We start from the raw sequence: 14,043 nt of genomic DNA on the forward strand, positions 1-14,043 counted from the left end.
AGTAACAGCAACTCTAAAAAGTTCGTTAGAAACGCAGAATCTTGGGCCCCACCCCAGACCTATTGAATCTGATTCTGTTTTTTAACAAGACTCCCATGTAAGGACTTCCCTGGTAGTCCAGTGGTTAAGAATCAGGCTGCCAATGCAGGCAACATGGGTTAGATTCCTGGTCTGTTAAGATTCCACATGCCATGGGCAACTAAGCCCATGCGCCACAGCTACTGAGCCCACACCCTAGAGTCTGAGAGCCATACTACTAAAGCGCAAGCACCCTAGAGTGTGTGCTCCACAACAAGAGCAGCTACTCCAATGAGAAGCCCAAGCACTGCAAATGGAGAGTAGTCCTGCTCGCCACTACCAGAGAAAGCCAGTAAGTAACAGACAACTCAGAGCAGCCAAAATAAATAAAATTTTTTAATAAAAAGATCCCCAGGTGACTCATAGGTATAAAGTTTGAGAAGCAATGATTTAAAGGACTGAGAAAAATGTCAGCCAGCTATTCACAATATACAAAACTCGAGATCTTACGGTGTTAATGTAGCCTCTCAATTTCACACATTTATCTCAAAGCTTAAAGCTTTTAAATGTTTGCTCCCTTGAAGGAGAGTCATGTAGACATCATCTTTCATGCTCAGTTCTTTCAAGACCTAAGTAAATCCCTGAAAACATACTGACATATCTTAACAAAGGCAGGAACTTGACACTACTGAAAACAAAGACTTACTAGCTGCTGTTGCAACTGGCTGAGCAATATTAGCTGGTGGCTTCAGTTTCATGAGTTCATTCAGACTATTATTTTTTAGCAGGTCCTTCAGTTGAACTTGGTCTTTTGAAGGTGCAGAAGTCATGGCATTTCGTACTGCTGGTGCTGAGACTGAAGGGCGTGTGTTTGCAGTAGTCTGAATGAACTTGGTTAAAGTGATGGTTTGCCTAGTCGTGGTTACAGGTGGTGTCTTAGTCATTACAATTGTAGATCCCAAGGTCGGAAGCTGATTTATTTGATTCAGCACAAACGTTGTAGTAGATGGAGGCTGCTGCTAGAAAAGGAAACCATATACGTCACACCTGTGAAAAATTCTTTACTCTCTAGTGCAACTCATATCCATAAACAGAGGAGGCCGTTTAAAAATCTAAAACTGACTTAAGAACCTTAGCTAACCACTGGCACTTCATTTCTAATAATCATTAGCTATCAACTACCTAGTTAAAGGGCTTCCCTGATGGTTTATTGGTAAACAATCCACCAGCCAATACAGGAGGTGCTGGTTTGATCTCTGGGTTGGGAAGATCCCCTGAAGAATGAAATGGCAACCCACTCCAGTATTCCTGCCTGGGAAATCCCATGGAGAGGCGTCTGAAGGGCTACAGTCCACGTGGTCGCAAAGAGTCGGACACGACCTAGCAACTAAACCACCACCAAGTTAAAACACACCACTTTAAGGAAAACAAGGTATAGCAGTAATGCTGAGGGCAGCAACCATAAAATGAGAGTATCCCAAGTAAGCTGTGATGTACAGCAACCCTACATAACACAAGGACTAGGAACATAATTTCTAATCCCAGCACGGCTCCAACTAATAAGATAACCCTAGGCAAATCACTTTATGCCCGGAGGTGGGCTCTCAGAGGATCATTTTTCATGTCTAACATTCTATGATTCCTGTAGAGTATTTTTTGTCTATTGCACAGACTATACTGACGTTTAACTTACTAAGATAAAGCCACCAAGCAGAGTTTTAAGTTCCTATGACATATGAAAAATCCACCCAGGTAAATTACAAATATTAGTGATAATGTGGATTCTTCCTTTGAGTCTAAGACAAAACTATATAGCATTTTATTTTTTTTAGTTGAGAATGGGAGTTAGGAGCTGGACAAAAATTTTTTAAATAGTCAAGATCTGAGGATAACAGTATGTCTGTGACTTCTACAACTAACAACTAAGATATTTTTATAAGTTTAAATCTATTTCTACTTTCTGCCCCCTTCAAAGTATCTGTTATTTCTCCATGGCTTCTCTAGCAAGAATCTTCTAGATTACAATTTATCAATTTTAAATGTAACTTTCAATAATACTTTATCACAAAGTCATCAAATTTTAACCTAACAGCTTATCTAATAATTTATACCACTAGGGCTCTTAAATAAGTAATTTCTATGTTTAGGGAGTTCCCTGATGCCCTGGTGGTTAGGATTCCAGGCTTTCATTGCCAGGGCCAGGGTTCAGTTCTTGATAGGGGAAGCTGAGACCCCATAAGGCATAGCTGCCAACAACAAAACTGCTATGTTTAACACGAAATGAGGAACTCTACATTTAAAGCATAGTAATATCACATAATAATTATATGTGCCAATGGACCAAACTTTTTAAAATGAAAAATGTAATGGGATAATGTGTAGTTCATTTGTACTTCATGAGTTCTTGATCATTTTCAATAAATAAACTATAAAGGTGTTTTTTTCCCTATCTTTTGATCAACATAACTAACAGAAGAGTGAAAGAAATGTTTTATAAAGTTCAGTTCAGTTGTTCAGTCATGAAAGTAGATGAGAGTAAAATATTGGGAAAGCAGCAAAAAGCAGAACTAGTGAAATAAACTATTTTATAATAAAGGTTATTTTCTGACTATAATCCTAAACTATTTTCATAGCAATGCCAAATCTAAACAATTCTTACCCTAACATTTAAAAGTGCCGGAGTAGGTACCGTCTCTGGTTCTTGTTTAACAGGAACTGCTGCTTCAGTCTCCAAACCTAGTTCTAATGCACTAAGTGGCACTGACTGGAGAGAAAACATCAGAGAAAGAAACAAAGAATGATGGCAGTGAATTCTGTTTCAAGAACAAGAGATGTATTTATTTCATTAAAATTTTAAAAAAAATCCAAGCTTTACACTCAAATGGAATGTAAAACCACTGGATACCAGGTACAAAATAACAATATTTGCAATATCTTCGTTAAACTACAGTAACACCAGAATCTTATTTTTGCTTTCAGAGAATGTGTATCATGAAACCTACACAAAAAATGAAAAATGTTTGAAATCTCAGAAAAATGTTCCTATAAACTACAAAGACAAGTATTGAGATTAGTGGTCCTCACATAATAACTCTAAGCAATTCATCTCTTGCTTTTATATCACCATATATCAAAGCAGAAAACATCTTGATTTGCACTACAAGTATTTTCCACCTTGTGAATGAACACTAACACTCAACATAACAATAATGTTCACATTCATATTTAAAATTAAGACTTATTAATACCTATTTCTATAATAGAAAATAAAAATAAGAAAAAATTCATTTTTTACAGATGTTTGGAAAACTCTTACCTGCTGTATGGGAGGGGTAGGTGTTGGAGTTGCAAGCCCCGCATCTCCACCATCAATATCAAAGAGGTCATTTGGACTAATTCCACTCTCGCTCAAAGCAGCAAGCAGTAAATCTTGCCCTGGTTCCACCATCTTTAGAACAAAATATTAAATATTAACATAAAAAGCTTAAAACGACAACTAATACTCTTCTAAATATAAACCAGTATTTTCTACCAAATCCATTCATTCAATATTTATGAAGAATCTTCTACATAGCAGGCAAAAACAGATGAAAATAGTCTCTTATCCAAAGAAATTCACATTAAGATGGAAAGGACAAGGGACTTCCCTGGTGGTCCAGTGGCTAAGACTCTGCACTCCCAGTGCAAGGGGCCCAGGTTCAGTCCCTGGTCAGGGAACGTACCACAGTGAACAGTTCATAGCCAAATAAACAAATATTTTTTAAAAGGAAAGAAAAGCCACACTATGTAATTCAAAAATAAAGTGGATGATTGAAAAAAAAAAAGGTGGAAGGGACAAAGAAGTACGTAAATCACAGCAAGAGTCTATGTCTACAAAATGCTGTGGGAACAGAGAAGGAAATGGTGAATTAACCTGGAGAGAGAGGTTACAAAGATGACAATGCAAGCAAGTCTCAGGTAAGAAATCGCCAGGCAGACAAGGATCTTCTGGACAGTGCATTCAAACTCATGGCAGCACAAAGATACTGGCACTCCAAAAAAGATGGCTACAGTAATTCACCATGTTCACCGTGGGTATGGAAGCTCAGAACAGAAATATGAGGTTCGCAAAGGTGATGGAGAGAGACAGGAAATTATCGCCTACAGCCTGTGCACTATGCTAGAGAGCACATTTAATCTTATGGGCAACAGCAGTTACTAAAGGGTTTTCAGATAGAGAGCTGCATGATGTAGTCAGATCTGTGGCTTAGAAAAATTACTCCACAGCAGTGTGGAAGCAAACTGAGAATGGGCAGAGTAAGACCAAAGCAAGGAGACATCTTAGGAAACTGCTACAGCAGACCAGGAAAGAGATGATACAGTGCTAACAGCAGGGTACAGAGATAAAGAGCGCGGAATGGATTCCAGGATATTTACGAAGGAGAATCCGTAAGTTTGCATAAAAGCTCAAAATGAAAGACAACATGAAATACACATAAAGTATAAGTTGGTAGAGGATTAGAGTTAAGCCATGAGAAAATGGGGTTGGAGGCGGGGGTTGAGCACAGGAGACCTAAAGATACATGGAGTTCAGCGGGGCAGGGCGGGGGATGCCTATTTCAAGTAGGCAGACACATTTTCAGTTGGAGTCTCCCAAGCCAGATCAAAGTATTCTACCACTAAGATGGATTTTTATCTATTTTGTAAGGAAAAATGAAGTTTAACAGAGCTTTCTCAATTTTAACTTTTCTCATTAATTTATCTGAAATAACCGATTTATACATACAAACATACTTATGGGCAATCTGACCAGTTGGTTTTCTCAGAGAACTAATTCCATGCTACATAAATAATATTCTAATTTCAGTTAGTCCACTTGTTTTCAGACTGTGCAATAGAATTAAATGTTTCAGTATGCCCTACCAAAGAAAAAAAACGTTGTTAGCCAAGAATACCACCACTTCCCAACATACAAGAACTACTCTTTTACATGAAATCAGGACATTTTAACAGAGAAATTCTCTACTAGATAGGTCATTGTCATCTGTACATCATTTAGAAAGATGTTCTATAGGAAATATGAATGAGTTTTAGGTGGAAACCACAGACATTGAGAAACCAACTAAGGGGAGACCTGCTGTTTAAAAAAGAAAGGAGAGCCCAAAGAAGATTTCCCCAAAATTTTTCAGAGAAAAGAAAAGAAGTCTAAGGAAGAAAGCATTTTGAGCAGACAGCGGAAGGGAACTGACAGTGATTAAGTGTCTTTTGAGCGTCCCTGAAAGTTCAGTTGGTAAAGAATCAGACTGCAATGCAGGAGGCCCTGGTTCAATTCCTGGGTTGGGAAGATCTGCTGGAGAAGAATACTGAAGCCCACTCCAGTATTCTTGGGCTTCCCTAGTGGATCAGCTGGTAAAGAATCAACCTGCAATGTGGGAGATCTGGGTTCGATCCCTGGGTTGGGAAGCTACCTTAGATAAAGTAAATGCTACCCCTCCAGTATTGTGGCCTGGAGAATTCTATGGACTGTATAGCCCATGGGGTTGCAGAGAGTAGGACACAACTGAGCGACTTTCACTTTTTTTCACAAGCCTCGCAGCTTGTTTAGCTCTTCATGTACATCACTAGTTCATGACAACCCTTAGCAAGATAGACATGAAACTGAGGTTCAAAAAGCTTAAATTACCCACCCAAGGTCACATCTAGATCTAGACTTCTCAAACTCCTGAAGTCATGCCATCTCTTTCCAATCAGTAGATAAAGAAGTCAATGTTGGTGTGAAGTTTCAATACTTAACTTCAGAATAAATGCCTGTCTGAACTGGAATGGGGAGTGTTGATATTACACAGCAAGATGGAAATATGAAAGAACCAGATGCCAGAGGAGACAAGGAGAAATATCCCAACATGGATTTAATATAAAATTGACAAACTATTCTAATAAGGAAGTAATAAATAATAGTTGACCATACTTTACAAATTACTATTCTAGTACATAGTACACATGTACCAAGAGTGCTAAATCAATGCTTAAAAAAATACATTTTCAATTATAAAATACTTCACTAGGACCAATGACCTAACTAATTATACTCAAAAGTATCATTAATTTATTTCAACAAAAAAATCATCTAAGTGTTACTGAATTCATGAGCTTTTTGAAATATATTTTCTAAACTATCATTGAAAGTACAAAAATATCATTACAGAAGAGAAGAATTTGGGTAACAAACCTGTTGGCATTCATACAAGAAATAACAGCAACAGTTTTAAGCAATAGTATCAGTGATCTCTTCAAAGTTCATAGGAACCACAGTTTGAGACCCTCTGATCTGAGTAGTGACCAAGTAGTGACAATACCATAAGAGACATTGTCTTTCACAAACTATGAGTGAAAAAGATTTTAATTTTATACACATCTTATATACAAATAAAACCTAGAGCCTTTCTCTCAAGCCAATTGGGCAAAAATTTCCTATTTGTACTTTTTTTTTTTGCAATGAGAAGCAGGGAAGGGGATATAGAGCAAACATTTATGCCAGTGTCTAACTTCATTAAGCAAAAACCCTTAATATTTAATCATATTCCTATTCTGAAACTATTACAGACTCATAGAATTTCAGTGCTCAAGCTAACAGAGCCCCTAAAAGGTTATATTATGCAACCTTTTCCACATTTTACAAACAAGATATATTCCTGAGAGGGAAAACATTTTCATTTTGAAAGTATATAATGTAAACGCAAAAACCATTAAGTGCGAAAGAACTGTTACAGTGTCTACAAACATTTCACAGACCTCAGGTGACATTTAACAGGTAGCAACCGAATACTTTGTCCACCTGATGTGAAGAACTGACTCATTTGAAAAGACCCTGATGCTGGGAAAAACTGAAGGCGGGAGAAGGGGATGACAGAGGATGAGATGTCTGGACGGCATCACCAACTCAATGGACATGAGTCTGAGTAAACTCCAGGAGTTGGTGATGGACAGGGAGGCCTGGCGTGCTGCGGTCCATGGGGATCACAGAGTCGGACATGACTGAGTGACTGAACTGAACCTAACAAACCTAGAAGTTACTAACCAAAGAGCGATTCTATTTCAAACAATGAACAACAAAAAGGTTCTATTTTTATCATAAATACTTTCAAAAATATCACCTGTTCAAACAGTACATCTATCAAAATATCCATGAAACTAAGAAATATCCCTGCCAGGAAAAGAATCCTGAGAAACAACAGCCAATCAGAAGAATGAAAGGATACAGTTCCCACTGAGAATACCAACACTGAAACCTATCAACAAAGACAAGGTTCCTCTTGTTGAGACCAAAGCAGATCTTTACAGCTCTGGAAAGACATAAGGGATGTATCTGCAGTGGGAACAGCACACCACAGAGGTTGAAGTGGGAGTCAAACATAACACATGGCTTCGAATACTGCTAGTAGAATGAGAAAGTCAAGTAATAAGTTGACTCAGTTTTCTCATCTTCACCTGGCAATAAAAAGAGAACCTACTTTATAGGACTGCTGTGTTGATTAAATGTTATACTACTTGGGATAAATATTAGCTGCTGCTGCTACTGCTAAGTCGCTTCAGTCGTGTCCGACTCTGTGCAACCCCATAGACGGCAACCCACCAGGCTCCCCTGTCCCTGGGATTCTCCAGGCAAGAACACTGGAGTGGGTTGCCATTTCTTTCTCCAATGCATGAAAGTGAAAAGTGAAAGTGAAGTTGTTCAGTCGTGTCCAACTCTGTGCAACCCCATGGACTGCAGCCCATCAGGCTCCCCTGTCCCTGGGATTCTCCAGGCAAGAACACTGGAGTGGGTTGCCATTTCCTTCTCCAATGCATGAAAGTGAAAAGTGAAAGTGAAGTCGCTCAGTCATGTCCAACTCTGTGTGACCCCATGGACTGCAGCCTACCAGACTCCTCCGCCCATGAGATTTTCCAGGCAAGAGTACTGGAGTGGGTTGCCATTGCCTTCTCCGAAATATTAGCTACTAGCTATTAACTATCATCCTGATAAACATTACTTCAAATTTCAAAAAATGTTTTTCTTCAAATTGCTGATGCAACATCTTATTTCCAGAATATAAACTTTACCTGTTAGCAATTTAATTCCATAATTAACTTCCATATTAGCTCTATAAAATACTAGCTCTCTTTCACTCAGGTCATACTTTCAATTTGTCCAGTTAACCAGTATATCTAGAGGAAAGTAGCAGATATCTTCAGATGTGTACACATAGTATCATTCTTAAGAAGTATCTTAAAAAAAAAATCTTAGGGAGGGGACATAGGTATACTTGTGGCTGATTCATGTTGCTATATGGCAGTATGTTTGTCGCTCAGATGTGCCTGACTCTTGTGACTCCACGGATATATGGCAAAGGCCAACATAATACTGTAAAGCAATTATCCTCCCCCAAAAAATGTATCTTTGCCTGAAAAGGATTTTTCTATTTAATAGTGCTAAGCATGTCTGATTTTGACCCAACTTTTGTTTTTACACAGCCCGGATATCTGATGACTGACATTTAGCTTAAGAATCTGAAGTATAATGATCCACTTTGAATTTAACTGGTAAGTCCATCAACAAGTATTCATTAAGTGTCTACTAGGTACTGGTTCCTTAAGAATATTAGGTAGAAGGAAAGGTAGATATAAACAAGTTTGCTAAAGAAATTTTTCTTTACCTAAAAGGGTATAATCTGTATTTTTTAACACCTACTTCCCCAAGCAGCAATTGCTCAGTGCCATGCCCCTCCCCTCACTCTTACTACAAAATCTATAGAAAGAATGGAATCACAAAGGAATGTGCAGATTATATACAAGTTCCAAAAATGTTTTGAAAAAGCACCATGAGAAAGAATGGGGGAGGCGGGTGAAACTATGTTCTGGATCACAACATGAAAATCAGATGGCTAGTCTTCCCAACATTCACTGTATGGTTGGACTTTTTTTCTCTTAACTCTCAAAATAATCCGTAAGTAAAAATTACCTGTTATCCCCTTGTCGGAGATGAGACACTGAGGCTTAGAGAGATCAACTGTAACAAGTTAACAACAAAGCAAGCTTGGAGCAGAATTACAAACCTAGGTTGGCTGATACCACACCTCCCAGATTCTGTGTTTTTGAATCCCATATCAGTATGTTTCAAACTGCTAGTCACAACAGGATGAGTTGTCAAATAATTTACCTTATGACCAGTATATTTTAAATGTTTCAAATACAGACTATTCACATATGTTAAATACAGAACAGAATTAGTGCAGCACACAGTAAAAGGTAAACATTATTATATAAAACTCAGTTCTACGTGTGTATTAATGTGCTAGTTCACAATATAAAACACATTTCTTACTATGGAATACAGTAAAAAGGTTTGAAAATCACTGCTCTGTGTTACATACTGTCTCCTAAGAAGTAAATAAGCAAATTAATTTGATGGGTTTTGTACCATATATATATTTTTTGTTCATAAGAGAGTTGCTCTTCAAGAGCCTATCCTTTCCATCTACAGAAAATTTCAGTGGTATCCCAAGGCTGTCCTTAATACTCAGTTCAGCTACATCAAAGTGGATCTGTCAATTAGCATAAAAAAAGACAACTGCAAAAACTTAAGGATTACATCATGTTGGTTACTAATTGGCTATTTAACAAAAAACAATTCCTCTCAGAAAGTATCTTTCTTTACTCCAATTTTCAAAAACCCACGGAGCCTCATGAAAAGTCAGGTAATTTCGAAGACCAGCCCTCAGACCTGCCTGCTTTCTTACTTCACAAGCAGATCAGCAAATCTCAAATCAAAGCTCAATATAGAGACTAAGAAAGGCCAAAATGTTATCTGTACCTAAAGTCTTCGCGGGTTGGAGCGGGGGGCGTGAGGACAACTTTAAAATCTCCATACTGCACATTTTAAATAGTAATCTCAGTAACGCCCTTAAAACCTGTAAAACTGTCTGAAACATGAAAGCATTCAATGGACGAATGACTGGATGAACGAATTCATCAACTATAAGTCACTCACTAAGCCTCCCTTTTTAACACTTATCCAGCAACTGAACTAAAATTTACTTAAATTTCTGAAGAACTGTAAGGAATAAATTTAGACTGGAAATAAACTGGGAGATAAAAAGCAGAAGCCAGAGGAAAACGGTAAAGATGTCTTCTCTGGTAAGGTAAACACTGGAAGTAACTTCTTTAAACATGAAAATAAAACGTCCCCTTGCTTGCAAAACTAATGTCCTACCAGCAGTAAATTCTACATTTTACCCTAGAAATTCTGTACAGACTATCTTTTGTGCAGTGATGAAGGCTTTCCCCACTGCTTACAAAAATCAGTTCTGACTGCAGTAAATAACTGGTGTTAGCTGGTTTAAGTGACTGCAACTGTTAGGAGGAACAGCAATAGAGAGCAACTAAGGATTTGACAGCTTTCTGGGCCCTCCTTGGCCGACACTTTAGAACCCCATTCCGTCTCTAATTCTAGTTACACTGAGAATATGAAATATTTAACTCAACATAAACTGCTAATAATCAACTTCAAAGGTCAAAGGGGACCCAGCTTTTAACCTTCTCTCATCAACACGTGTTCAGTACAAACTTCCGGGTGCAGTTACAATTGGCTGCGCAATTCAATGGATAAAAACGTTGCTTTCTTTGACTCTCATTTTCTCTCCCGTTCTTTTCCCACGTTTCTCAACCAGCTACTCCCCAAAACAAAAGCCTCCCACAGTTAACCGAGCACGCACATAAAAAAGAGCTTCTCTGCGCGAGGATCAAGTTAGTGGTCCGCAAACATTAACCAAACAGAAGCACAAAGCCGAGGTGGAAAGGGGAGGAGCTGGATGCCAGGGTCAGGAAAGAAACAATCACAAGGGTTCAGGAACATCCAAATCTCCTCAGCGGTTAAACCGACTTCAAACCACTTCTGGGAAACCACCAGCATACACTGGTTTGGGGAACTTTAGATGCTCGTTACGCCAAACACTCTCAAAGTAAGCAAATCCCCAACCGACTTGCCCCTCCACAGAGATGACTGCTTAGCGTCTAGGAGGCGGGCGGGCGGGCGGGCGATCGAGCTCGGGGCAAAATTAACCTCATCACTGGGTGAAGCGTGAAGGTGGCCCCACGTGTCCCACGTACCGTCCGCACCACCCCGACAGCGAGGTGACCAGCAAATTGTAGGTGCGGTGTCCTGACGCTCCCCGCACTCTCGCCCTGAACCGGAGCAATCCTTGGGTACGAGGACTTTTGAAGGATTACGGAGCTCACTTTCCTGCGGGTCCCAGGACCTCACAGACCCCTGGACTAGCTGAGGAACCAAAGAGGGCGACCCAAGCAGAGCCGGAGCCGGCGTCCGCAAACGCTGACTCCTCGCTTAAACGAGGTGTCTCCAACCCCGGACAGCGGGGCCCTCGGGGCCCGAGAGCCCCACGCGCGGCGACCGCAGGGCCCGGCGCTGACGGGCGGAGGAAACGAGCGCGGCGGGGCCGCCGCCAGGACCGTGCCCCCGAAGACCCCGGGGCGCGCAGCGGAGGGGGCGGCGAGGGAGGCCCCAAGCCAGGGTGAGGTGGCGGGCCCCCCCCCAGCCCGGCCCTGCACGGCCCCCTGAAGAGGGTGGGAGTGGGAGGCTGTCCGGGAGGAGTGTGGAGGCAGAAAAGGGATAAGGGGTGGACTTACTTTCCTCGCCGGGTCCGACACCGGAACGGATTCTCTCAGGTGACGAGAGCTTGAAGAACCAGAGGCGACGGGAGCGGAGGCGGCGGTGGCGGCGGCAGCAGCGGCGTCCGGCTCTGCCTACCTCCCCGCCGCCATCTTGACGCCCCTCCCCCCAACCCCCCCGCCCCACGGGGAGGGGGTGGGGCGACGGATGAGGCGCCGCGCGCACGCAGCGCGCGCCGCGCGACCCACGTGACTTCCTCCCTTCCCCCCCACAACACCCCACTCCCTAGCACCTCTCCGCCCCGCCTCCCTCCTAGGTGAAGGAAGATGATTTTTCCCCCCCCATGACTGCCCCCTGCCTTCGCCGCCAAGCACGAACTCCGTCGCTCCCGCCGACCGGGTACCAGTGGTTGGATCCAAGGGAATTCCGGAACCCAAACGGTCCATTACCGCGGCTCCCGGGTGGGCGAGGGGTGAGGGGGCCGGGTTTCCGAGAAGGGGGAGGGGGGGAAGGCGAAGGCCGCCTAGGAGAGTCACGTGTCTACTGCTTCCGCCGGCGCTCGAAAGACCTCGCGAGAGTTCCGTTCCTCCGCCCTTTCTCCCCCGCGGGCTGTCGGGAAGAAGGTCGGTGCTTTGACTTGCCACGAGGAGGTCAGCTGGTGGGCCGGGCGCATGCGTGCCACACCTACTTTCAAAGTCCGGCTAGGAGGGGCCTGAAGCTGTTTTCAAAACGTTTTTGGTGTGTGGCTTTGGCCCAGGAAGTTATCTAGTAGTGTCTCTGTCACTTTGAAACGCTTGTTACCTTAATGAATTCTAGAAGAAAATATTCGCCTACTTACTGCTTCTTAGGCTTGCTCAGAGCACTTTATTTAATGTGAAACCGCAAGTAACTGGAGCCCCTCGGCTGTTTCATTACCATAATCAGATCCTAAGGAGTGAGAGCGCGGTTAGCCCCTCTTTCTCTTTTTCTCTCGCACACCCACTAACCTGAACAAACTGTTGCTCTCAATTAATGATTGCTGCAGGTCTGTTGCTACCCCCCTCTCTTCCTTATTTTTGTATTCTCCGTTATGATTTTTGTTACTGGTACTACTACTAAATGACCTGACCCAGAATAAACAAATTAACTTGGTAACCCTTTTGTAAAGTCATCCTGAGAATGCTGTTTGAACCCGTTGCTTAGGTAATGGGCACGCTGGGTGATTCTTGCCCCCTACCGGTGGCGCGTCGAACTCGCCTTGTGCTCAAAGCAAATTTAGTGGTTTGGTTAACTTGGAGGTAAAAGTGTGAGCTCTTCTAGAGACAGTATGGGGCTAGCGGAGAGAGGGCAAGAATAATTGAGTCTTCCAACGTAGTGTCTATATACATAAATATGTATTGTTCAGTTCAGTCGCTCAGTCGTCGTGTCCGACTCTTTGCAACCCCGTGGCACAGGCCAGGCTTCCCTGTCCATCACCAACTCCCTGAGCTTGCTCAAACTCATGTCCATACAATGAGTGATGCCATCCAACCATCTCGTCCTCTGTCGTCCCCTTCTCCTCCTTCCTTCAATCTTTCCCAGCATCAGGGTCTTTTCTAATGAGTCAGTTCGTCACATCAGGTGTATTGCAGCTTGAGTGTCAGTCCTTCAATGAATATTCAGGACTGATTTCCTTTAGGATGGACTAGTTTGATCCCCTTGCAGTCCAAGGGACGCTCAAGAGTCTTCTCAAACACCACAGTTCAAAAGCATCAATTCCTGTGTATTATATATGTGTGCTGCTGCTGCTGCTGCTAAGTCGCTTCAGTCGTGTCCGACTCTGTGCGACCCCATAAACGGCAGTCCACCAGGCTCCCCCGTCCCTGGGATTCTCCAGGCAAGAGTACTGGAGTGGGTTGCCATATGTGTACATATAAATAAATATTTTAAAGTATGTTAGTGGCTCAGTCGTGTCAGACTCTTTGCGATCCCCATGGACTGTAGCCTGCGAGGCTCCTCTGTTCATGAAATTCTCTAGGCAGGAATACTGGAGTGGGAGACCTTCCCCACCCAGGGATTGAACCCAGGTCTCCTGCATTGCAGGCAGATTCTTTACTGTCTGAACCACCAGGGAAGTCCAGGCATTTTAAATTGAAAGTTAATTACTTTGCTGTTCACTTCTGTTATTTCATTTACTGCATACACACACCTATAAAGATAAAAATAATTAAAATAGTTCTATAAGAACAATGCCTTAGAGGAACTTCCCTGGCAGTCCAGTGGTTAAGACTCTGCCCTTCCATTGCAGGGGCTCAGGTTGGATCCCTCATGGGGGGAAGTAAGATCCCACTTGCCCCACAGCAAGAGGTGGAAAAAAAAAACCATTGGAAAGCAAAGTCATTCAACTGTCTTGTTCACTACTT

At 42.1% G+C, this 14,043-nt stretch overlaps 1 protein-coding gene across 3 annotated transcripts in view; it reads right to left on the reverse strand.

Moving 5' to 3' along the window:
* SBNO1 (strawberry notch homolog 1) overlaps positions 1 to 11,824 on the reverse strand; it is a 56,645-nt gene extending 44,821 nt beyond the window's left edge. The window contains exons 1-4 of one of the 3 annotated variants that reach the window (XM_005691365.3): positions 11,680 to 11,824; positions 3,335 to 3,466; positions 2,678 to 2,782; positions 725 to 1,037 (exon numbers count right to left, since the gene is read on the reverse strand). In XM_005691365.3, the coding sequence (XP_005691422.1) occupies positions 725 to 1,037; positions 2,678 to 2,782; positions 3,335 to 3,466 (550 nt within the window). In that variant the 5' untranslated portion in view covers positions 11,680 to 11,824. The other 2 variants (XM_005691367.3, XM_018061358.1) reach the window with 2 other exon arrangements.

The sequence above is a fragment of the Capra hircus genome, chromosome 17, assembly GCF_001704415.2.
Source record: "Capra hircus breed San Clemente chromosome 17, ASM170441v1, whole genome shotgun sequence".
Lineage (NCBI taxonomy): Eukaryota > Metazoa > Chordata > Mammalia > Artiodactyla > Bovidae > Capra > Capra hircus.